Raw genomic sequence first — 26,888 nt, 5'->3', positions numbered from 1 at the left:
ATGTCGGTAACGCCTAGTAATTTGTCACTCAATGGGACAAGCCTCTTCGCTGAAAATCATAGCATTATGGATAAGCCTAGTGAGCAGAGAACTTTGAATGTCTTTCTATTCTGCTTGACTTTTATCATTGCATTCACAGCACTTCTGGGCAGCATTTATTCACTAGTTTCCCTGCTGAAAATGCAAAACAAAACCACAGTTTCAATGATCGTGACCTCTTTGTCAATAGATGATTTGATCAGCATTGTGCCTGTGATTATTTTCATGCTCACCCAGTGGTCAAGCGATATCCTGCCCCAGCCTCTGTGCACCACCTCAGCACTTATATATTTATTCCAGGGCATTTCTAACAACGTGAAAGGGTCTCTTATAGTTTCTTACAACTTCTACACCATCAACAAAACTGAGACAATGAGCTGCAGCACTTCCAAGCGACAAGTGAGCATGGTATGGGCCATTCTTACCATTTGGATTGTCAGCTTGCTGATCTGCGTTTTGCCTCTCTGTGGTTGGGGCAAGTACATCCCCACCTCCTGGGGTTGCTTCACTGACTGTGCCAGTTCCTACATCTTGTTTTTATTTATTGTCTACTCGCTGTGCTTTTGCCTCCTCACAGTGCTGTCTGTTCCTCTAACTTACCAGCTGTTGTGCTCAGATGAGCGACAGCTATTACACATTGATTACCAGGAAATCTCTCGAGGCTACATGACCCCTGGGACACCTGCAGGCTGCAGTACTGCTACCCCATCTCTGTCACCGGTGGACCCTGTGGATAAAACCCTGAAGCATTTCCAAAACGCCTGTCCAAGCTCGGAGGCAGATTTTAGGAAAGATGTGGCGGAGAGCAGTGCACTCGAGCCCCGTTGCATGAGCAGCGTACAGAGCAGGAGCTTCACGGTGGGCTTCGCCCAGAAACGATTCTCACTGATTCTTGCATTGACAAAAGTCATTCTCTGGCTTCCAATGATGGTAAATCATCAGATTGTTTTACTTTCTAACGTTTACTTACATTTAAATGGCATGTGCGTTGGTGTGCCACGAATTGAAACAGATGAACAGCAGCCATTGCAGTTGTTCCTTATAGTATAGTTTGTGCCGGCAAAAGTCCTTTTAAGCAGGTCTGTGTCACTACATGAATTTAGCTGGCTTTCAGCAGGTTTGGCAGAGTGTGATTCATCAGTATGTTACTCTATCATCACATCATTTGTATCACCTGAATACGGGGATGAATAAGGTCCACCTTTGTGTATTGCCAGCTGTCTGGCAAGCATTTGTTCAGCATTATGGGGTCTGTGAATTGTACTCAGCTGGCTCTTCTGCCCCTCCGCACAGCTGTGAGTCATGTCCTTTGCCAGACTGGTTAAAAAATAGGAGTTTGTTAGAAAAATGAGGTTTGCTTGCATCTCTGTAGTCTCTGTAGCATTGGGGGGCAGGGGGGTGAGGGAGGGCTGTCCGTGTGCCTGCACTAGTATATTTGGGAACAGGTACATTCATGTACGATTAGAAAGGAGTTGTTGAGAACATGGAACGTGGGCCTGGGGCAGTGTTATCCCTGTCCCTGGGATGTGCACAGACTCAGCACCTGAGCTGCTCTCGGTGGAAGGAGAGCGCTACAGAGCACCGGCAGCACAGCCCTGTGTGGTGCTACGTTCTCTCTCCTCTTCCCCATCAGGAGCTGGGGTTCCCCAGCACCATGCGGGAGAGACCGAGCTAGCAGTCTCTTCTAAGTTGCTTGGATTGCGAGTTGCTTGTTTTAATAGCGCTCAGGCGTCTATATTTAGCTTAAGCAAGGGTTTTTCTGAGAAACGCAGAACGAGGAGAGCCTCTGTCAGTGTGTTTCCTCCACTCTCTGTTAGAAACGAAATTGTTAGGCTCAGCAAACATTAATGACAACCTGTGTCTTTTACTTGTGTCATATTCATAGTGAGATGTTCTGTTTATTCCTGGAAGTATCTCATGTGCCTGAAGCGATTTAAATTTCAAAATGCTCTGCCTTTCAGATACAAATGGTTGTCCAGCACATCACTGGTTTTCAAAGCCTGTCGTTTGAGACACTTAGCTTCCTGCTGACTTTGCTGGCTGCCACAGTCACCCCGGTATTTGTCCTGTCAGAACACTGGACCCACCTGCCCTGTGGCTGCATCATTAATTGCAGGAGGAATTCGTATGCAGTGTCTTCAGAAGAACTCAAAAGTAAGTATGGAAGGGTGATGCGCAGCTGGAATGTGTCTTGTGGTAAAAAGGATAGGAAGTTAGTGTCAGTAACAGTACTTTGTACTCCTTGAAATCATTTACCTGAATTATATAGACAGTATTCAGAACAACAGATGAGACTCACGACATCCATGCAAGACAGCTGGATGGAAATAGTGGATACTGAGGCACGGAAGCTCCGCTGGTTTTCCCAGGCCACTGTCGGTTCTTTTAGTAGAGTCCAACATACTCTGAATCCTAGTTTCGCTCTCCTCTCGTACCCTGGGAAAAATGCGTCTGCCAAAATCGGACTTTTACTAATCAAATACATGGACCATGCTAAACAGGTTTAATGTTGTGGGGGAAAAAAACCGTGCTAATTGTGAGCAAATTCTAAGAAGGAGAGGAGCTATTGTTTGTAGACCTGCGCTGTAGCTACTAACCAGAAATGACCGCGACACCAACAAGCGAATAGTGAAGGACGTGATTTATGGGAGCGGCCTGTATCTCAGTGCGTTCATGCCGCTTGTTGAAAGCTGAGGAACTCCCACACAGGTTTTGCCTAAAAATATTTCCCTGTATGTTTATAAAGTTTACCTTGGTGTAGCAGAGGATGCCAGACCTTCACTGGTAACCTTCTTGGAATCTTCTAACGCCCTTTTTCTCTGCCTCCATGTAAGACCAGCTGGAGGAATCCCTGCACACGCTGACTGCCACAGCCTGTCTCCTGCAGTTACATGACTTTTGTTCTTTTCATAAAGAACTTGCTCGTGGTAATAGTCAGAGAAACAGAAGACAAAGAAATACAGCTATCACTCCATGAACTTAGCTCTAGAGAAAAACACATTTAGGCTTCTGCAAACATGAATAACATTGTCATATTTGTGGCTAAAAGACTGCATAATGCTTTCGTGTACATTTCCTAGCCACAGTTATTTATGAAATACCTTGATATCCATGTTCACATATCTGCACAGAGGGATTGCATTTTGAATTACAAATGAAAATATGTTTCCAGTGTTCTTCTGAGAGAAGTATTTATTAAAATGTTTTATTAGAGCTTGTTACACCTACTAATCTAAGTTCAGTATCTTTATTACAGATTAATTTACATTCTTACACACAAATGTATGTGTATATGTTCATACATGTTTGCTTTCTGGGACAACCAAAAATGTACAAACTTAAAAAAATTCAGCTGTTCAACAGTAGGTAACTACGGAAAGTTTGAAGGACAGAAATCTGCCACAGGATATTAAATACATCTGTATCTGTTAGATCTCTGTTACCATATAACAAATATATTCTGGTAGAAATATCAGTAAGGAAGCCTACAAGGAGGGAAGGTAGAGCAATAGCTGATTTTTTTTATTTATGATCATAATTATTATCAAGACTAACTTTAACAGAAAAATAATTGCAATTTCCTCCTTATAATGCTGCAGTTATATTTGTTTATAAAAATTACAGATTTATGTATTAATCTTTCAGAAGCGAGAGTTGCAGTGCTAGAGTTTGATACAGTTGTCCCTTGAGGCCTGGTCCAAGGAGGATTGAAAGTGCTGGCAAGTTTTATTTAGAAAGTTAGAAATAGAAATAGAAATAGAATAGAAATAGAATAGAATAGAATAGAATAGAATAGTTCAGTTGGAAGGCACCTACAAGGATCATCTAGTCCGACTGCCAAAGTTAAGAGCTAAATACTTGTGAGGACCTGGGGTTTGTTTCCCATTCTGTGGGGTGAAAGTCCTCTGACATCAGTGAATTCAGTGACATTCACTGCGTGTTTAGGGAGGAAGAAAGCTCCTGGAGCCTAGAGAAAAGCTATTCTCATTCCCGGCTTTCCCTTGCCTTGAACACGTTCTCCAAGTGCAGTGGCTCGTGCTGCGGCTGAGGCCGCTCTAACCGCTTTCCCGGGGAGGACGACTGCAGTTCATCAAGGAGGCAGTTTATTTCAGATGTAGGTAATAATGGTATTTGGAGAGATAAATGTACTACAGATGGAAAAGTAGCAATTATAAGATTATTTTAAATAAATCTGTGACTTTCAGATATTTGTGCTAAAGACTATTCTCAAGTTTTAATGCAATGTCTGCTAAGGTCAGAATTTCACCTGCAATTATATATCATCTAGTAAGCACACAAACTGTTGAGTAGGAATAGAGGTTGTATAAATGTATCCTCATACCTTTTATTTTATAATTTAGCATGAAAGGTTTGGTGGGAAGATGATTTCATTAGTTAAATAAAAGGCACTTCTTTAGTTACTACATAATGATGTAAGGTGAAAAGGGGGAGGATGAAGAATCTCGGGTGATTTGCATTAGAAAGGAGGAAGAAGGAAAGGGTATAAATAATGATTGAGAATTTGTATTTAATTGTTCAATTGCTGTGTAAGAATACTTGAAGCACTGAATTTAGAATGGAGAATATACAAAAATTCCATTGTGTAAATGCTTCAAGTATTTATATTTTATTGTAGAATTCTGGTTTTCTTGCTTGACTCTTGACATTGAAGGTTAGTTATACATTCTCAGAAATGTTTTATCATTTTGTGTGATTTTTCACCTTTAGGAATATATCTGAAACAGGCTGTGAAGAAAAGACTACCACAAAAATTAAATATTTTCTTCATGCGTGTATCCCATAAAACATCATAGGCCGTGTGTTTTTGAAAATGGCAAATAATCTACCAGTTTCTGGGAATCCATTAACTTTGGAATATGTAATTTCTGAATTCATTAAGAAGGCAGCATAATAACATACTATCTGAGAAGTCTTCCTTCCCAACAATTCAGTCTTTTATGGGTAGAAGATTGTCTGTTCCTAGCAGCAGTTAAATAATTCATTCCGTGTTTTGGAATGTCATTTTCATTGTGTATGTAATCTCATTTTACTTCTCGGGTTTGACCCTTTTTAGTATGACATTCCTTCCCTTTCCATCTAGCCAAACGCAGAGGTTTCGAATTCAACCTGTCATTCCAGCAAGGTTATGGAATCTACAGAATCCCCCATGAAACCCACCGGCACCGCGACGGCGGCGACAGATCCGCGTCCTATCGCAGCCTGGTGAGCCCCGGCTGCCACAGCCCCAGCGGCGCGGGCGGCGGGGGCACGGCGGGGTTCAGCTCCCGCGGTCCCCCCGCCCGGCTGGGAGCCCCCGCAGGAGAGGAGGCTGGGCAGGCTGATGAGCCGACTTTTCCCGAAGGAGCAGAAAGGCGGCTGTCGCATGAGGAAAGCCATAAACCCGAACTCACAGACTGGGAATGGTGCAGGAGTAAGTCGGAAAGGACCCCTCGGCAGGTAAAAGACGAATTTGCCCTTGTTTTTTTCTGATCGTAAGAACTACCTTACGAAAATATAAGCAAATTTTCACTTACGTTGAAATTACTATTAGTCCTATTGGTAGCGTAGTTACCTTTAGTAAAAATCATACTTAGCATTGTATATTTTAGTAACCAGGCTCCTATTTGCAGGTTCTGATCCTGCAATCATTTCTCACTTGTCTTCTTAATCATGGGGGTTTAATAATAATAATAATAATATAATAAATACAATTATTATTGTTATTATTATTATCCATAATGTCTCACTTGTCTTCTTAATCATGGGGTTTTAATTATTATTATTATTTTGTGTGCACCTGCATAATCTCTATATGGTTAGAATTCGGTATGAATTACGTTAATTCATCTTAATGATTAGGAATTTCTTCTCCAAAAGACTCCATAAGATTACATTTCCAAGGGTATTTCCAAGCATCTGGTGACTTTTCTTGTCACACTTACATTCTGGGTAGGGGAAAAGGGAGAACTGCAAAACCAAACATGAATGGTAAGTCCGCAGGTAAACGCAGATTTCTATCTGGGCACAAAGATTCCTATTAGATTCAAACAAAAAGGTGCCAAATATTATATAGCTCATCCCTTTCCTTTAGATTGTGGACACGTATTGGGAAGAAGAAATTCTGAGAAATGTATTAGTTTTCAGGAGCTCTGAGAGAAGAGTGAAGGTGGAGTCTTCATACATTAGCACTTGACATTGAAAGAGCTTGTGTAGTTCTGCGCACAGAGGTTCCGATTCTGCGCTCTCACATTTGGTGTGCACTGTATCGAATCCCACAGAGCTTTTCACAGCTTGGGAGAAGAGGGATATCAAACCCATAGCTTTTAAGGACACACTGTCTAAAATTAATAGAGAGGGCTCCAGTCTTGCTGTGTGACTCCTTCACCTAAAGGTGTGTCCTGTTGAATTGCCACGGAAGTTGGGGTTTGCTTTCAGTGATCAGATTGCAGGATTACGGTCTGGTTAGGAGCAGACTCTTCACGTGCCTGTTCCTTGCCATGCTGGTAGTGGCACATCAAGAACAGCAGGATCACTGATTTCCTCAGCTTGGAGGCGTTTTGGTTCTGCCATGCCCAACCTTGTTAGTGCCCGTAGCGGGAGGGGCTGACTAGGGTTGGGTTCAACGCTAAAGAAGAGCTGTGAGAGAGAATTGCCCCAAACTGCCATTTGTAGAATGACAGCCTGAAATCGGATCCAGCAGAAGGACAGCTGTTACCTCATGTAAGAACATGGGCTTAAAGGAGAACTGCCAAGTTTTACTTTATTTTCTATAATCAGTGTTTATTTAAGGGGCAAAATGTCACAACAACTGCTGCAGGTTGAATGCTCCTAATGAAAGAAGAGAAAGATTGTTAGCCATTCCTTGCCAGTTGTCTGTTAAGCAGGTAATGAGTATGAGGATCTTCTGTTTCCTGAAAATTCCTGATTATGAACCAAAGGCCAAACACTGGCTTGAGACACCGGGCGAGCCTGCAGTGCGATAGCTGTAGTGGAAATTGAAATGAGCAACAGCGGTTTATCCCTGTGGAGTTTACATGCCGCTTTTGTCACATACTGGACTCTAAAAAGCATCTCAGAGTGGCCTAAGGAGTGAAAAGAGGTGATAATGTATCGTAAAGTTATCTGCTTCTTCTGTGTGTGCCTTCCCCGTGCTGTGGCATTGATGCTCCAGTAAACAACCTCGGTCTGCATAAACAGTGTATATAATGGTCTTCTGGCAGCATACCTGTTTTCAAGATAAATCAGGGCAGTTCTGTGTACATGTAAGTACAGTTTTCATGTTTTAGATGTGACACAGTCACAAGTTCATATCGCTGCTGTAAATTGACTCTGAGACAGCTTAAAATGTCAGTTCTGCCTGCTCACCTTTGGGAGGTTCCCTTGGTGGAATCCAGAAGGAGCCAGTATCTGCTTTTCGATTTATCATGCATGAGCAACCAGGAAACACGTGCAAAGGGACTAAACCAAAGAGCGTTGAAGTATTTTACAAAATATTTTACTACTGTTTGAGTAATAAATAGTAATACTATTTGAGGTTGGGTTTTCATTTTATTTGATTAAATTTCAGGAGCTTTTGTAGTATGTGGCAAAATTACTGCTTTTCTTCTGCTATATTTGCACAGTGAGACGTTCATATTGGCCATAGGAAAAGCATATCTTCAGTTTTTCTCTAGAGTTGTGACATTGAGAGAAAACAAGAGTGTGTATCTCTCTTCCGAGGCATGAACAAAAACTTAATTGAAACCTGAAATGCTCAGGAAGATGATTTTATATTTGGGGAAAGCTTTTTCCTGTGTCGCGTGGAAGCAGTTATTCTCCCGCTGTCCTTCAGTGGTCACGCAAGCTAAAGTATCAGTTGCCTGTCAAAGGGGTTTAAGTGTCTCCATTGAAATAAGCAGAAGTCTCTGTAAATCTGAGAAACACGTTTCCAGGTGATGTAGTTGCACGTTTATGCCCTATTCAAGGACAACGGAAGATGGTCAATAATTTTCCTGGAAGGCTTAGTTTTTCCCAAGCTATCCTGCCAGTGTTTGGAAGGGGAAACTTGCATTAAGGAATTTGAATTTTAAGGTCTGAATGGAAGGACTTGACCTTGCGTGGGTTATGAGAACCCTGTCTTCTGGAGCGTGTGCTGACTGGGCTAGGTGAGACTGTCATGCTTTTGTAGCATTTCCCACAGAACCGCGGCTTCTGTTAATCTTTCCAACATGTCACTTCAGCGAACTCCCCAGTCGGTACAGCCTCTCCATGTTTATTTGAATTCTGATACCTGCTGATGCCTAGAACCCCAGTCCTTCCTCCCACCGCAGCCCCGAGGTGCTGCAGGAGGCAGGAATTTGGGGCACAATGAAGTCAGAAGCCAAAGGCAGCCTGCCTGGCTGAGTGTTAACTAAGCTGTGAGGGTTTGAGTGTGCGCTGTGGAATTCAGTAGACAGCTGGCATTACAGTCGGTGGGAAGCCTCTGCGAAATCCCCAGGGCAGGAGCTGCAGAAGGCTTTAGGTTGGAAAGGACCTCTGGAAGTCACCTAATTAACCCCCTGCTCCAAGCAGGGCTGACCTCAAAGCTAGATCAGCTTGCTCTGGACCTTTGGCACATACATAGATAAGATGTGTAAGATGTATTTTATATCTAAATAAGGGAATCCCCTTTCCCTCTGATAAACACAGTTTTATAAATAGAGTCAAAGTAGGGATTTGTTTGATATTTCAGATTTGATTGAACATCCCTTTCATGAAAAAGCAAACGTTCACTCTGTTGCAGTGTGCAGTGATGAACTACTGTGTTTGAGGACAAAAGTGAGTGATGACTCAACCTGGTTTTAATTTACTAGTTCTTGCTAACCCCTTGTGTGCCATGTGTAGTTTGGTTAATAAAGTCAGTATATGACTAGGTTCATCATTAACTGTGGCTCTCCTTGCAGTAGTTTCCAGATGGTGTTTAAAAAAAATTCTGAAAGATTCCTTTTCCCATCTCCTGTGGCTGCCATTTCAAATTGCTAGACCTATGACTTCCATTACAGCAGGTACGAGCATCTCTCTGTGAGGCAGCTGGCAATGACTTCATGGGGATGGCTTTATTTGCCTTGGGGCTTTATATGTCACTTTTGGACGTGCTTCTTCACTACTTGCATTACAAGGAATCCCAGTTCATCCTTTTCTGAGGATTTTCCAAATGACAAGCCAGTGTGCGGTTGCCATGCATTAAGGCTCCTATGGTCTAAAAGTTCAAGGCTTCTGAGTTACTGATCTCAGCGTTTCTGACATTCAGCATGAGCTTCCAGAGCTTCACAGCGCTGACATTTGCTTTGCTGATGAAAAAGGGCAGGCTATGAAACTCCAGCAAGCACTGTAGAAATAACATTAATGCATTTCTCAGGTGTATGTTGGATGAAAGATCAGTTTGGGCCAAACATTAAATAAGTTGAAAGCCACCCCTTTTATTTACCCTGTCTGGAAGTCCCTAAGTATCTAAGAAAAGTCACTTTCTCCTCATCACTCTCCATTTCTCACCTTTGTTAAAAAAGGAGTCTTTCCCTAGCATTTTATTGGCCAGGTACTTCTGCTTAATTTGCCAATTAAGCTATCCAGCTGGGGAGGAGATACCCAACCTTACAAAGAAATGGATGATTATCCTGATAGGATAAAAGTTCCTCATCTTCAGTACTTCCAGACTATAAATGCTTGATGACAGAAATAAATGTAGATTTTCTTATTAGAGTACTTCCAGCTTTCTTTTCAGTAAGCAGAACTTGTAATAACTTAAAATAGGAGGAAGAATAGCCATTACACGTGGATTTTCAGCTTAGCTGTTAAGTGATGTGGTAAATGTGTCCTTACATGCCGAATTTCCCCATACGTTTTACTCACGCAACCGAATGAGAATGTTTTACTCACACAACCAAACAATTTGCTGTTCTGCGGCAAAATGGAGAGCAGTGCAGTAATCAAATCTAGAAAATACCATGCCGATTGAAGTTACAGTTGGGAGAACTACAGTCAACTTCAGCCAGGTATTTAAGAAATCATTGTGAGAGTTGCTGCTGCTGAATGAGTAATATGATGTACATTGCTGTAGCTGACGGGAGTCCCACTGGGAATAAAAACTGTTTTGCCAAGTGCAATAAAGCAGAACATTTTGGTCAGGGCCAAGAAGGTGCAATAGTCTCATCGTGATCTCCAAACAGCAGCCAGCCAGGCACACAGGTTTTTTCACAGAGGACAAGTATTTCTCACCAGCAGGACAAGTAAACCCTTTACAGTATAATCCTACTGCTTCCATCAGAGCATCGGCATTGATTTTGCTCTGCAGATGAAGCACCAAGTAACTGCCTCAATTGTCGCCTGGTGCTGGCCACGGCATTTTCCTGTACTGCACAGGTCAGCAGAAACGAGCTGGGTGTCCCCAGCTTTCTAAGGGCCTGTTGTCATGCCTTTTTGTTAATCCTTCTCACAGCCACTTTGCAGATTGAACGGGAAAGGAGAGAGGAAAGGGAGATGAGACGTAGCGTGCAAATAAACACAGGCTTGAACAAGCATTGTTTCATGAAAGAGTAATTGCCCGAAGTTTCTCTGAGAAAGCAGGAAAAGCAGCAACATGCTGGAGAACGGTACAGCCCGAGCGTGCTGTGGTCCAGCCACAAAGCCAGCACGTCCTGCTCAGGGCACCTGTGGCAGCAGTTTTATCCTTTACAAGGTCACCTACTACCTCAGCCCTTCAAATGGCAGAAGGTACCTGGGACACAGCCTGGCTTGAGGAAGCTGTGGGCACGGGTGGCAGTGCCAGGAACTGGAGCGGGCGGTGCAGGGTGGTCTGGTCACCATTTCAGCAGAGGGACGGGTGCGAGGGGAAAGGAAAGGCAAGGAGGGCTTCTCCCACAAGAGAGCACACCCATGCTCGTGTTTGGTTTGAGGGACGCGTCTGAAACACGCAGACGTGTCGCTCTGTGTTGTTTAAAAAAGCCGTGAAATGATTAAAAGGTAAACTGTTACCTTGAAATAAATTCTGCCTTCTCTGTAGACCCTGTTATTTAGTGTTGCTTAGGTAAGGAAATGTAGCTAGGATGTATACTTCTGCCACAGATCACCTTAAGGCCATGTCAAATTCCAGAGTTCATAGCAGCGAGTGAGATTTTTACTGGCACTGATTTATAAAATTGACATCATTTAAAGAAATTTGTGTGTGTGCTGCGCACATGTTGATTTATATTAAGCTGATTAATTGGTTATGCTGTTTTCGTAGGTATCTGTAATGATCTGGAGGTAGAAATACATTAATCTGATAACATTAAAATCATGATGCTACTCAGGAGATGCAGTGCAGGTGCGTTCCATGCAGTGTGCTTGGTCGGCACATTGCTTCTGAGAGGGCAGCCGGGACTGCGCCAGCTCTACGCTGCCTTGCAGGTTGTGTTACTGGAGAACAGATGACGAGATCTGGCACCTGTTGGTTTTGTGCTTCTGTTTACTCAGAACTGGGGTAAAAACAGAGAAAAGCAGGACGGGAAAGAGAAAGTTCAGTCGCAGGCGTGAATGTAGTTTAGAGTGAAAGGGCTTTATGTCTGCTCTGACACAAACCACTCTCCGAAGCCACTGAAAAGTGCTGGTCAAATGCAATACAATTCAAGAAAGATCCATCTTCTTTTTTTAGCCTTCTTTTTTGAGGAGTGTCTAATTTACTATATACCTTTTTTTTTTTTTTTTTAGCGTTCACTAATTTATTCCAGTTCCTCACCCAGTCTTGTGCTATTAGCCAGGTCTAGCGACTGAACAGCGGCTGCTCTTCAGGCTTTTAACAGACCACAAAAAAAAGTTACTGCAAGAGCACGGTATGAAGTGTTCTCGTTTTCATTTCCAGAAACATGTATATGTGCAAACTGTGTTGTCCCTTCTACTTACCAACAAAACCTCTGATTATTTTGCAATACCTCTGTTATAAGCTCTGCCTATACTGGCAGTACTTTAAAGTTCTCTGCAGTTTTTTGCAGGCTGCCATCACAAGGAATTGACCTAATCTCATGGAAATTAGTTGGTCCCTTGCCTGATCATAGACATTGCTGCTCTCACCGAGAGTTGATCCTAATTCTGGTCTTAACAAAAAATTGGGTTACCCTGGGAGTTGATGTAGTGGGTTGAGTTCCACAGGCAGCTCCTCTACCCCTGCGGCTTTGTGCTGTTGGCAATCTACCGGTTTCTTCTGAAACCCAGAAGTGTGTAATACAAACACCGTGAGGTGCTAAAACTGGTTCTGCTCATGGAACTGCAGTGTCTCTAATACGTTCCCTCTGCCAGGGAGGAAGACGGTGTGTGAAGTAGCAGGCACTCTGCAGTGCCCAGTTCTCTTCTCTGCTCATTAATCTGCTGGCTCCCATGCCGGGAGGGCCCAGGGAAAGGAACCCAGGCTGAGCTGGAGATGGGAGTCTGCTTGCTCGGGCAGTACTGAATCCTCTTGAGAACACAGAGTGAAAGTGGAATTTAGCTCTGTCCTGCACATCATCTGGATAAACTCTACTGAGCTTCCCGCAAATCAAGGTGGGGCAAAGCACGCATACAGCCCAGTGGTACTATGAGCTGCTGCTGGCTGCCGTCTCCGGGCACAGCACAGTTACAGTAATCCAACAAAACTGAAGTTTGATACAGCTCTGAATGACAGGAGATCCTTTGCCTGCCAGTTGCCTGGTTAGAGACAGTTTTGTCTTCACTTTCTGGAAGGAGCCCAACACCAATGCCACAAAAAGCCAGTAGAGGTGCAATGTTTGCTTGTTACTTTTTTTGTCGTATCCGCTGGCAGTTCATCGGGTGGAGTAGGAGGAAATGTCTCATCAGATGAGGCTGGGCCTGAGGCAGACTTTGGGAGTTTCCCTGCCAGGACTTCAGCGCTGGAGCTGAAGGGCAGCCGGAGCTGGGCTGGGGGCAGGCAGAGCCTTCCTGTGCTATAGGAGAGAGGACAGGGACAGGGACAAGAAGAGGTACTAGGAAGGAAAGTTGCTTTCTTAGCTGCTCTCTTAGGCTACTGCAGTAAATCCATCCTTGGAACTCCTTTTATAAATGCTTTTATCTGTACTGTATCACGGTCCTAAAGAAATGCAACGATTTCCTTGGCTTGTGTTTGGCCTTTCTTCTAGTTTTCTTTTATTTTCATAGCCAGCGCCTGATCCGTTGCTCCACTGTAGAAGTATGGCAAGTGGCAGTACATTCGTTTCAGCACAACAAAACCTGATGGCAGCTGAAGGGGGACATCACAACGTGGCTCCCTGTGACTGGGAAGCAAGTGGAAGGAGCAACATGGCATAATAGGTGTAATGCACATTAATGAGGACATATATTTCTTTAATACTGGTTTACATATTATAAGACTTTGGATTGTTGCACCTTCCTGCATGTCAGTGTCTGAAGAGGTGAAAAAAGTGACCTATTCCACCCCTCCCTCAAGCTACTTCCTACCATGTCATGTCCACTTTTTTTCTTTCTTTCTTTAGCACTTTCCAGTAAATTTACTCAGCCCTTTCACCTAAAAGCTGTGGTTTTGCCTCTGTTTCAACCTGGGGAAAATGAGCGCAAAAATAAAGCTTCCATAAATCTTGTCTTGCTGCAAAGCTAGCACATGGCAGTGGCTGTGCTGATGAAATGAAGGCAGAGGTGGGAATACTGGGTGCAGTGCTGTGTACTAAATCACAGTGTTTACAGGCAAAAATATCCTCTTGGGCTGCATCCTGAGGGTAGGGACATAGCTGTGTTTTTCCCATTAACACTAATGGAAGTCAAGAGGCTGAACCACACGCCGTGCCCTGGAAATGTGCCCCTTATGTTTCTGTCCCACAAAGCCATCTTGTACATTTCCTCCCAGTTCTGCTTCTATAGCAGGAGCTCTTCAGGTGTTAAATGGGTAGAGTCATTATGCCGACGGTCATATGTGCTATTCTCTCAGATACAAAGAATGTTAAATTTCCTATTTTGCTACCCCCAAACTTACATTATATATTGGGCAGGTTGTCCCAGTGTGCATACCACTTCTTAGTAGTAAAAAAAGACCTCTGAGGCAAAGGACTTGCTGAAGTCTTACTGAATTTTGTGTGATGATTTCCATCTCGCTTGAAGGCGGCTTACACTGCTCGGTAAGTGTAAGGATCCAGCGAAAGGCTTTGCACCTCCAATGCAAAATTAACAGAGTAAGGAGCTAGGACTGCTGGTCTCCTCTCAGTGTTAGGTCGGGTACAGTTGGAAATACTGCCTGGTGTTCTGGTATGACCAAACCACTCAGCTGCACTGTGATTAAGAATTAACCGTGAAAACTTGTGTGCTTGGCTAAAACCTGGTCAAGCACCTGGACAAAAGATAATTAGTTGGGCCAGCGTTGAGGACTCTGCGGTTTGAAATTTAAACCCTGCCAATAGCACATGCAACTGGATCTGTGTGAGTACGACTTTGTCTGTGATGATTTTAAAGTTACCTGATTCGCATGGTGAGATAAAGGCATCAGGATTTTGTGGTTAAACACACAGTCCTGCAGTTACTGTAGAGGTGGTCCTCAGTGGCAGCCTCTTCACGTGCTGTACGAGGGGTGAGAGTTGCAGGCTGACCTGCTGACTGCGTGTCAGCGAGCAGAGGTGTGATATTGGAATAGCGTTAAGTACAGCTCTCCCCAGTAAACTAACCGGTTACCTCAGGTAGTAAACTGGGGTTGGCACTGGAAGTTGAAAGGTCAGAAGCAGATGTGGGTAGGTTATCTTTAGCAACTCAAATTTAATCAAAATGGGGGAAAAATCCAATCACGTTTTGCTAAAGTTTGTAAATAGCAGGGTTAGTCAACAGTGGGTCTGATCCAAAGCACCCCAAGTCCAAACATCTCAGCTTCTAGTCAGGTAAATATTCCATTATATTTAGTGGGGCTTTGTCACAGTCTGCATAAAGCTTTTCTTTGAAGAACTGCTGGTATTTTGTCTGTCTGATGCCAGCAACCACTCCAGTACTTCAGGGGAAGGTAACTCTTGGCGGGACTGAATATTCTCCGTGCTGTCTGCTGAGAGGAGGGATAGCACGTACCAGCCGGCCCGCGCTGCTCGCTTGCCTGAAGTGATTCAGGGAAACAAGGGATAAGAAGTCTCTCCCTACGTTACTTTTTTCCACCCTCTGAGCAACAAGTGATACTTGCTGAAGGCTGCCCATTTTAATTTGTGAAAGCAGTATTTTTTTATTCTGTTATTTTCAGACCTTAAATAAGCAGTGAGAAAGGTACCAATTACTTTGATTCAGCTTTTTGAAGAGTAGGGTGCCAGACAATTCATGTGATGCCTTTGATTTTCTGCTGAAGCTCTGTGCTACTTGGAAGATGGCACTACGTTGGAGTGATAGTAATGGTGCCGTAGCCGGTTGTATCCTCATCGTCTGTTCTGTGAGCAAAGAGTTACTCCATCAAAGTGATTTCTCTGGAGTAAAAGTGGCATGAAAGGAGAATGAGGCAGCGGGTTTTATTTAATAACTATATAGGCTAGCTGTAATTGAGAGGGAGAGAAAAAATGGTACTTGTCATTTCTAACTCTTGCTCAGCTGCATTTTTGAAAGACACCTTTAACATCTCATAAAATACCAGTGTATCTCCCTTTCCTAAAGAGATTGGGTGTAAATATGCCATGTATGTTTTTGCCTATAGTTAAGTGCCTCAGGCAACAGAAATCTCCCAGGCTTGCAATATGTTTTAGGCTTTGTGATTATTTTTTTTCTTTGGCTTGATACCATCCATGGTATCCATGGGTTGCCTCAAGCAAACTCAAGAGACTCTGTATAGAACCTACTTACGTGCCCCGCCAAGAGAAAGAGGGGGAGGCTGTGTAGATTTAACTTAGGAAGAGTCAGCGCTGTATCTCTGTATGTCTGCAGTTTGAAGGTTTTTCAGCGGTGATAAATACACAGGATCTTTCTCACTCCAGCAAAGTTGTAAACATTCCAGTAAACACCAGGCACAGCACAGAAACTGAGTTCCGAATGGACTTGAAGACTGTTTGCTTTCCACTGGCCGATCCAACTATACCCGTGCTGATCTGCTGTGATGTTCTCGTCTGGTCTCTTCCTGCACGTGGTGGTCCCTCAGTTGGAAAATCTACCTAGCATTTCACCATCATCTTCTGACTTTGCTCCAAGTGGAACAAAGTGGTGCGGTCCTTGCGATGCTTGCTGACTCTCTGCTTGCAGTTAAACTTCACTTGGCACTCTGTTGAATTGCACAAACGAGAAATATTGAGAGTAGAAGCATTTATGTGGGAGGGCAAGGCCGAATATAGGCGAGCTCCTGTAGTGCTTCCCTCACGCTGGCACCCCAGCACGAAGCAGCTAGCTTCCTACAGCTGCTGTCTATGCTGTCTGGTTCAGATAAATAAGCAACAGCTTTCAGATCTGTTGCTTAAACAGGTTTTTTATGAATGCTAGATACAAGTGTACACACATACATGGAACTAGAGAAAAGAAATGAAAAACTGGGCTGTGGAGAAGTCATGAGGATAAATAAGCTTGGTGGAGCTGACCAGTGGCACTGTGTGTCAGAGACTCGTACAGGAATCGGTCCTGAAAGAGCTACCGCTGATTGAGATCAGTGTTCTGTCTCTGGGAGAACAGACAACGCCACAGACAAAATCAGTATCACACTGACCAAGGGATCCTGTATGTTGACCCTAATGCCACTTAATGGAATAGGAGTTACAAAAGCAGTGCAATTTAGACGCCTTCCAATAAAGCCATTGCATTGTAGGCTGATACGTTCTCCATTTTTTACAGGTTTGTGCTGTTCTTCAACATATTTTTCGTGCACACCCCAAATATTTATCTTCATGAAAATAATTAAAGCTAACACAGAAGTTTTCATTCTGCGCACTCTTTTTTACCTGAAAGTGCAAATAAATTATTAGAAATTGTCATAAATATCTCACACTGTGTTGTGAGAGCAAATGCACAGAATTACATAAGGACCGAGTCTGTACTTGTTCTAAAAATCTTATTAAAAATAACAAACATACGAAGCAAAAAAGGCACTCCAGTTTTCCTGGTGATTTTTTGAAAGATCAGTCTAGGATGTGAGACAGGTGTCTGGAGGGCAAGAAGTTTGGTGAAAGCCAGACATTTCAGCAAATCCCACCAGGCAAGCCTGTTCCCATATTGAAAAGAGTTGGTTCTTGTAAAATAAGCTATTCTGTCTGTGAGGGGGACTATTTAAATGTAATTGATTTGAAACAGCAGATCTTAATATGAAAATATAGGTTGTTCTTAATAATTTTAGCATAAATAGGTGCAGAGTATCTGGACTTCTGTAGGACAGCAGCGATTACAGACCCAGAGAAGCGGAAGCCCATGGCAGATGACGCCCGTGACGCCCAGCAGTAAGGAGAGCCGTGGACTCATCTGGATGGCCCTAAAGCCAGGCACCTTCTGAGCTGCTGTCCATGCTGCACCCACACTGCAGCGCGTCACTGAAGGTGCCATATGCATTGTTTGTGGAATATTAAAGGGCTTCCTGTTGAGCTCGTTCACTTCAGCCCCAGGCAGCTGACTGCAGAAGTTCTGGTATGTAGGTGCAAGTATTCTTACCTTGGATGCCTCTGTTGCACTTTCTGTTACTAATTTGCTCCAAATAAAGCTCCGTCCACATCAGGCAGGCCAATGACAAGTACTGGTTTTCAGGTCATCTGAGGTGAGCTTGCCTATTCTTGTCATACCCTATTAGCTCTAAATTTACTGCAGTCAGCTTCTCAAAGGGCAAATCATTGCAGTAATTAATTTTACTGCAGCTAATTTTTATTTTTGGGGAAGCGGGAGACTAAGCCTCTATTTTAAAATAAACAGAAAACACATTGTCTCTGGAAAGAAACCTCGGGATCCTTATTGGAAACATTCTAAAAGTGGAACTTTTCAGCTAAAGCTGTATTCCACCAAAGTAATTAGGAATGCAAACTCATTAGAGCTTTATTTAGAGTGCTGATATTTCCGTTTGGGAAGGCGGCATGGCCCAGTGGGAGTGGCATTGGACTGGGACGCAGCAAAACCTGCCGTCTGTTCTTGGCTCTACCGCTGCCATTCATAGGCTTGGGAGAGTCGCTCTCCGTTCTGGGACCTCACATCAGAGCTCTGCTACCTTTTCCAGAGACAAGATAAACGCTCTAATACGATCTCTGCTTCACTGTAGCACTAACGTTACACCTAGCTTACTGTTCCAGGGCCTGCGATTCATGACGTTTGAAGATTAGGGATCATGAGGGAGAGTCTACAGACTGCCTTGTGCTTGAGTCCGTTGCGCAGACACAGGCGTGCGGAACCAGCTGAGATGCCTTAGGGTGTCCCGCTTGGCCTCCAGCTGCTGCTTCAGGAGGCTGTAGGTCTCCCATTAGTCCTGTGTTATATTTGAAAGTTTTTTGAGGCTATCGTGAATCCTCTATGGCATCTCTGACAGCGCTAGGCAACCGTGTCTGGGCAACTAGTTCAAACTTTACGCAGCCTTCTTGCATGGTCAGGGAGCCTAGCTCCTAACTTAGTGGCGCTGAAGTATCCTTCAAACAAATTTTCTTCTTCCCCTTGATCACGTAGGAATTCCAGGCTCTTAGGCTTTCCCTTTCTTCAGCCAGTTAACCTTTTTTTTTCTCCACTGGCCTTTACCATATTGCAACAGCAATTTATTGTCTTGAAAATCAAGCTGAGCTGTGAGCTACGTGAGCCACCATTCGGGTCATGTGGCTCCGAACAGTTCACCTTTGATTTCAGTTGCTAACAAGCATTACCCAGCTAAGGATCCACTTCTGGGACGGAGTCAGCTTTGTTCTCAGGAGATGAAGTATTAATTGATAACCGTGTTTGGAGAATGGAGCTGGTCATGCTTTCCTTTCCCTGATGTGCAGTCATCCGCTCCCTGAAACAAAAAATTACCAGGAAATCCTGGGAAGTGTGTGCTTATCCAGTCTGGACGATGGTTTCTGCAGGTGCTAAGCACTGGAGAACTGGGACCCCTGAATTTAAGATCCCTGTAACAGGATTAATCCAGTTAGACTTAATATAAAATGCAAAAAGTATGTAGAAATGTTTGGCACTTGAAATATTAATATGTGAGCCTTAAAGAATTTTCTAGGCTTCTTCTAGCAGAATAAATTCTTGATCACATGTACACTAGAGTTTTAAATTATTTGAACATTACATGTGAATACATCAGGAACAGTATTCAAAGTTGATTGCAGTCGTAGATTCCTGACTTTTCTATAAGCGCCCAGCTCTGCAAATTGCTGATCAGCTCCTGCAGACACTACAGGGAAGCAGAGGGAATGCTGTACACCCTTGGGAGGCTCTGCTTTGGCAAGTGATGAAATTAAAATTTTCTTCGAGTGTACTTGCAGCTTAATACCCCTTTATTAATGTTTCACATAAGTATACATAAGTGTGTAACTATTTCATGGTAAACCAGATAGAAAAGGGTGTTTTTCTTTGGTTTCTGCCAGTTTGCAAGGAGATTAGTAACAGATTAATAACAATAACAGATTCTGTAAAAGCTACCTTCCCCCTTCCTTCCCTTCCCCCTCAAAAAAGCCATGGGGATTAAAAGCTGATTTTCTATTCAGGGAAGGCTGCAGAGTTTCTAGGTTCCATAACTGGCCTTAGCAGGAACATTTAAATACTGGAAGTCAGAGGGCTCCTGGAGGGCCCTTTCTCACTGCTTTGAGCATTTCCAAATTGAAACCTTCTACCCAGGCCCGTTGCCCAGCCGCTGTGGGGCTCGGTTACATCCTCCGCAGAGGCTGAAGCCTCCCCCGTGTGACAGCATCGTCCCCGGTGAATCCGGCTCAAACGCTGCTCTGCCAGAACAGGACAGGGGAGCATGGTCTTAAACTGCAACGATTATGAGGAAGGTTTGCCTCATAGCAGCGACGACTGCTTTCTGTCTTCTGCGAAATCTGGAAGGCGGATAATTTAATTTAATAATGGAAGGATTTGCTTTATCAATTATGCAGAGCTTTCTCTGTTCAGAATGCATCAGCGCTCCTTAAGGAACAAGTACATTGGTGATTTATTTCATTGTAATTTCTTGTCTTTGCTTGTTAAAAATGCATGTGTTGGTCCGTGTAGTTCTCCAGTGAAATCCCTGTCCCAGATTCTAACAGACAGAATAGCCTCCAGCCATCTTGGGCAGGAGCTGCACGGGGGTATGCCCTGTGGTGGGACGTCGTGGGGATAAACACTCTCCACAAAAAGTCAAACTGAGCAAGGGAAGGGCCAGGTCCGTTTGCAGGAGCTCGTGGCAAACATCACGGCGTCAGAGATCCTGCAGCGTCCCCGAGTGATGAAATGTGTGTGGATATATATTAAGCAGCTTTGAAAATTACCAACTTGCTGTTTCTGTGATGCAAACCTGCAGAAACAGTCCTCCAGAGAGAGCACTCAGATTTAGCACTAGACTGCAACTTTTATGAGACCCGGCAGATATTTTGTGGTATTCAGTTAAAGGTGGCTTCAGCACAAAGCTAGCGATTTTGGCTGACAGAATGTTTTGAATGGGGAATGCCATGATTTTCTTAATTGAAACGTTTGAGCATTTCCAAATGGAAAGCTTTCAATCCTACCAGAAATTAAGAAATAAATTGTAAAAAGGTAAATATTTTATATACATATATGCACGTGTACAATGGATAAATAAATACTTGTATGTATCTATGCATGTGTGCATGCAGAGAAAAAGTATTTATAAGTGGATATAAGAACGAGAGCAGACTTGATTTTAAATCTGCTGTGTTGAAGCAGATGAGTGTCTGATCTTTCCTTCACCTCTCCCTAGTTGAGAGTGAGTGAGGTCTCAGACAAGTCTTCACTTCACAGGATCAGAATCGTTGATAGCAAGGCTTCCGTGTCCTGTGCAGTTGCCATGGATGCCAAACTGGTATGGGGTGCATGAGAGTTAGAAAGAATGCACTTCAGCTGTGTGGTGTCTTTGTGATAGTACCACAAATCCTGCTATAACTAACTCTGGTAAAACAAACGTGCTACTGGAGTTGCAGAAAAATTTCTACATTTTATTTAGGAAAAATGGTAATTATATATGTGTATCAAATATGCTGCAAAACTGCTGAGACACAAAAGCTGCAAAACGGCACTTAGGCTGAAAAGAAAGGGTTTGTTTTTTTTTTTTTTTTCACAAAGCTCTTTACCTTTATGCTAGTGCCTGATTTCTGCATGCATTGTCAAGATAGCATCAAAACGTTGTCTTTCTGAAGATGATCCAAGAAACAAGTGGCTGTAAGTTTTCTGTACCTTCTTAAAAACATCTGCGTAGAAGTGCTTTAAAAAGAGAATGCATAACGTAAATTGTGTGGGAGGAGTTAACGTGTATTTCTTTTAGAAACTAGGTTTTCTTTTAAATACAGGAATACAAAGCGTATGGGCAAAAAGGTGTGGAAAGAGGTCGGTGGAGCAGTACCCTTTCAGAAAGCATCTTGGGCCCAGGCTGTGGAGAGTGAGATGGCAGATGTTCTAAAACAGCCCAGTGGGTCTCCTTCTATTTTCACCAAAGTAAAAATGAATCATAACCCTTGTGCCACTGTGGATGCTCTTGTTCACACTAAAATAATGCAGAGATGAGATACAGGAACCTGGATGGATGAACTGAAGGCCACTGTTAAGTGCTAAAATGGCTTCCTCTTCCTACTGCTTTAGAATTAAATTGCATTGTAAGGTTTAAAATCAGAAAGCTGAACTGTAGGTAACAATGGGAGTGGAAGATAAAATACTTCACAGGATGTACCAGTATAGTCTGGTTTGCTAGTAGATTCCTATTTATTGCTGTGTGTCTTAAGAAGCAAAAATGGATATTTAATAATGATATCAAGGACAAGATAAGGGTCACATTCTGTTCTCATTAATAGTAATTTATACTGAAAGTAATTCCAGTAATAATCAATTTTACGTGGCTATACATAAAACCAGAAATGCATTCTTCCGTCTTTTGGGCTAACTGTTTTTATTCATAGCATTTTTCTGTTGGGCTGCTTGAGTCTAGAGCAAAGCTTGCAGAGCGAGCACAAAGGTGGGTGACAGCTCTGAACCCAGAGGGAGCCTGGCTCTGTGCAGTGCCCGGTGCATCGCTAAGGAGCTGAGGGGCCGGGTCCAGTTCTCGGTCGCTAGTCCCTTCCTGGCTCTGGTGCAGAGTCCTTTCAGGTCCCTTTGAGAGGGACGGTCACCGTCTGGGCCACAGCGGCTCCCCTCCGGCCTGGAGCACAAAACTCTTCCTGGGGCTGTGGCACTTTGGGGCCAGCCAAGGTTGTGCTACTTCCCCTCAGCACTTAGCGGTGAATTTTCAGTTCAGTGGCTCAGATCTCTCCTCAGGCTTTACTCCTGCCTTCCCCTGTCATGTCATTCCAGGGTTTGATTTAATTTTTAATAAACTCTGCTTACTAAGTTCTGTAGCATCATGCAAATGCCGCTTACTTCTTTTCAGTAATCCTTTTTTTTAAACTTTGAACATCCTGCATTGGTGATGAATGGAGTTGTTTCACACACGTGTACTTCGTTGAAGCTTGCAGTTAATAGTTGAGTTTCCTTGCCACTCGGCTGCTGCACAGAGGGAGTTCAGGCTGTGATTTGAAAGCTGCTCCCTGCCAGGGCAGTGGTTACTGGGCAGGCGCCTGTCACAGTCACAAGTGCATGGCATCACAGTGCACGGTTTGCAAAGAGACAAATGGATTCTCTACTTGTAGAAGCAGGTGAAGGTGTCTGTAATTGAACAATATTTCTACTGGAATTGTTCTAGCGGCAAACGACGTGGTTTACTGGCTTCCTGGTTAGTGACTGGGAAGTGGCATAGAAGACTTGGTATATCCTTTTCACTTCTAAAAGTAAACACTGATTTCTCAACAGAAAACAGAGTTCGGAAAGAGCCACTAAATCTGTGGTCGTTGGAGAATTTCTCATTCTCCAGAACGGAGTATTCGTTCCAGCCAGTGAGGATTACTTGTTCCCCCTCCAGGTGCCTCAGACATATCCGCCGTCTTCTTGATGTTCAGTCTGACAAATCTGCAGTGTTTTATTAAGTAGAACATAACCTTGAGCTGAAGTAATCAGTTCTTATTTAACTTTTTTTTTTCATACTCTTTAGATGTCTCCATATAATCTTAAGTGCTGTTTTAGGCTGTTCTTCAGACTCTGAGCTTGATTAACATCCAGAAACGCAGACACTCTTAACTGACCCTGCAGAGGACTTTCAGTGGTGGTTGCAGAAACCAGACAGGGGGCTGGAAACAGTGCTGGAGGGCTTGTATCCAACAGAAACACCATCCTAAATGTGTGTTACCAAAATTGTTAGGTGTCCAGGCTCCCTATCTGTTGCGATACCCAAGACGCTAACCTTGTGCCTCTGTCTGTGCTGCTTCGAACAGTGGGCTTTGCCCACTTGATCCTACCCAGAGCTGGATTTAGTGCTAGTTAAGGTGCCTTAGTAAGCACCTGGGACGGAAGACAAGTGGACAAGAGCGTCCTCAAGCTGAGAAAACAGTTATTCTCACATCTCTCCTCTCCTGGAGGAGTGATTCTAATTACTAATTACTACAGAAAATGTAAGTGCCAACACCTAGCTGTGCTTTAAAGAAAAGCTCCCTCGTCGTTGCTTTGAAGCGAAGGCTGCTGGTGCTTACCTGCAGGAGAGCTAGACTTGAGCGAGCCCCTGTACCCGCCATGGCTCTGTGCTCAAAGAGCAGCTGGGAGCTGGCAGCGAGCTGCTCTCACCTGGCATTCACCGACCTAGGGCCTTTGCCGGCTCAATGACACAGCACCGTAGCTGCCTCTGTAACTGCACATCGGAAGAACGCTTGAGGACCGCTTTTCTCTGACAAATCTATTAAGGAGACTAATACACCTTCGATTTCCTTCCAGCAGGGCAAGCCAGCTCCTAGGGTTTTGTCAGGCAAATTCCTTTGTTGAAGGACCACACTAAGTCACGGTCTGGCAAGATTTCTCTATACAATAAAACCTAATTTCCTTTTCATGCTCTTTAATGAAGGTGAGGTAATGTGGCACTTGATTTAGCTGTGTGGTTGTAAAGTTTTGCCTAATTCAATAAAAGCCTCATCACAACAGCTTCCTTTAATAATCAGCAAATAATTGCCCTTCCCAGCTCCCTATGAACAATTTCATGTTCCTAATCAGTATCCTAAACCTTTCTGGTTTTACTCATTTTCTCAGTTTTGCTAGAAAGGAAACATTAAACAGAACTGGTCCAAGTGGAATGGGTCCTTTCAGTGCTGAAATAATGCTAGCACTTCTCCGTACTGCCAATTATTAGACCTGGTCTTCCTGTCACTCTTCCTTTTCTTCCTCTCTCTCTCTCTTCTCACAGTTTGCACAAGACAAATCAGTACCCAGGAGGACAATATTGGAGCTTCTGCTTCCGAGGGTGAGCTCAGGGCATCCCCCTGTAACTCGCCTGGGAAAGACTGGTCCTTACCAAAGCCCAGGGTTTCTGCAGTTTGTCTCTTGGATGCGGGTAGATTAATCACAGCACTGACAAATGAAGAGGCATATCCTGCTCTCCTAGACAGCTGTCTCCCTCTCATCTTAGCCCTCCCTTGCATGGACAGGAAGAAATGTGAGTGCTGTCCAAACTCCTTAAATGCCTCAGACTTACACGTCCTGGTAAATCAGCTGTCATTATTTCACTTCATGCATTGATTGCTGTAATACTGTTCCTTATTCCCAAATCATCCAGAAAGTTCCATGCTACTAAGGAGGGTCTCTGTGCATGTGTCTGTGTGTGTAGAGGAAGGATGGGGGAGGATGAGGTTTGGGCTGGTGATTTGCCCTGCCAGGCAGCAGCAGCAGGAGGTGGGGAGGCACGTTAGCTGGAGAGGGAACTGCAGCACAGCAGGAGTAAGGTTGCCATTCACATAACAATGTGACAGGGAGGTATTTGAGGTCGATTTAAAAGATCATCAACTGGTCCTGAAAGGAGCATAGCAACAGCAACACAGAATACTGTGCAGGGTGATTCACCTTGCTACCTGGCAGCTTTTCAGTACCCTCAGTGCACACTTCTCCCTGGTGTCTGTGTGGGTGCGGAGCTGGGTTCTGCGGCTTCTCCTGTTTCCAGCAGTCTTCTCTGTCGTGCATTTCCCTCTCAACCAGTGCAGCCCTTCCTCGTGATCTGCCCTGTCCCAAAGTCAGCACTTCGCTGCCCGCCAAGGAGTCTGCTTTTGGCAAAGCTGTGGTTCATTTTAACAGTATTTTTTACTGAGTAAGAGCAAGTTTTCAAATGGTAATCCCTGCCCTTCTCAGTAAGCAGTCGAAGCCCAACTGTAGCAAAGCAGATGAGGATGGAGCAACAGATGAGCCCTCAGTGAGATTCTCCAGAACCTGAGTCTGGTGTTTCTTTGCTGTGTGTGTCTACTTCTGCCATCACTGTTGTTCTGTCCAGCATGCGTCACTGAATGGACAACCTCCACAGTTAAAATGAGAGTCTGTATAGCGTGAGAGAGAGAGTCGGGATTTGTCCTGCAGCACTATGGAAGGGAACGTATAACAACCTCCCACTCAGTCGGCTACCACAGTCCACACAGGAGCAAGCCATGTCCTCTGTTCTCCACGCAGGCGCTCGCAGTGATTTTTTTGTGTAATGCCTTTATTTATTTACAGACTCTGAAACAGTATTTTCATTGCAATTGCTAAAAACCCTTGGTTTGAGCATGACCTTTACTACTGCAGAGCTGTAACTGAATTTTCTTTCTCTGCCTTCAAGTGTGTGAAAATTTTTCTACTGATAAATTCAGCTTTGTTCTAGAAAAGATGTCCTGTATTGGTTTCTGGAACCACTGTGAAACGTATTTGGCAGCAAGGTTCTGGGTGGGCCCTCTGGCCGTCGGGGTGAATCCTTATTATAGATTTCCAACTGATACTGTTGAATGAACATTATTTCCACTATAAAAATAAAATGCACAAAAAGGTTCCTTGAATAATATCTGACAAGTTGTTTTGGAAAGTTCAGTTTGGTAGCTAAGCCATCTAACTTCAGGCACCTAATTTAGTTAAGACTAATTAAGACAGGGTGCCCAAGCGCTAGCTGAGTCACAGTCACTTGGGACTTCACTTTTTATACTAAAGTATATAATGACAAAACACTTCTTTCTACTCTTTAAAGTCATGAATACCAGGTTTCTAAAATACTGCAAGGAAAAGTCTGCAACAGTAAAAGAAGTTAACAAACTAAGCATAATTGGCTTATTTATAATGGATTCTAACTTCAAAAATTAGATAACGGTCATTCTTTCTCTTTTCAGCGATCGGGTGGGGCCTTAGCTATCCCTCTGTGTGCATTTCAAGGAACTGTATCTCTTCAGTCACCCACGGGAAAAACGCTCTCTTTATCTACATACGAGGTAAGCACTGAAGGGCAGAAAATAACACCCACGTCAAAGAAAATTGAAGTATATCGATCTAAAAGTGTTGGTCACGAGCCAAACCCAGAGGAGTCTCCTAATACGTTTGCTGACACAAGCGTTAAAATTCATTTAGAGGTCCTTGAAATTTGTGACAATGAGGAGGCCCTGGATACTGTGTCAATCATCAGCAATATCAGCCAGTCCTCCACACAGGTAAGGTCTCCATCCTTACGTTATTCACGGAAGGAAAACAGGTTTGTCTCATGTGATTTAGGGGAGACTGCCTCCTACTCCCTCTTCATACCATCAAACAATCCTGACAGCGATATTAACATATCAATTCCAGACACTGTCGAAGCTCATCGGCAGAACAGTAAAAAGCAGCATATGGAAAGAACTGGTTATCAGGAAGAAATACAAGTGTTGAATAAAGCATACAGAAAACGGGAAGAGGATGGCAACGGCAATTAA

At 43.6% G+C, this 26,888-nt stretch overlaps 1 protein-coding gene across 1 annotated transcript; it reads left to right on the top strand.

The window, feature by feature from the left end:
• On the top strand, nucleotides 1-26,888 carry GPR149 (G protein-coupled receptor 149). Its single transcript, XM_075717085.1, has 4 exons — nucleotides 1-969; nucleotides 2,001-2,193; nucleotides 5,141-5,496; nucleotides 26,316-26,888. Exons 1-4 carry the CDS (start codon nucleotides 1-3, stop codon nucleotides 26,886-26,888), a joined length of 2,091 nt encoding a protein of 696 aa, XP_075573200.1.

The sequence above is a fragment of the Pelecanus crispus genome, chromosome 9 (genome assembly GCF_030463565.1).
Source record: "Pelecanus crispus isolate bPelCri1 chromosome 9, bPelCri1.pri, whole genome shotgun sequence".
Taxonomy (NCBI): Eukaryota; Metazoa; Chordata; class Aves; order Pelecaniformes; family Pelecanidae; genus Pelecanus; species Pelecanus crispus.
The sequence above is the reverse complement of the archived record's forward strand: the minus strand, read 5'-3'. Positions and strand labels throughout refer to the sequence as shown.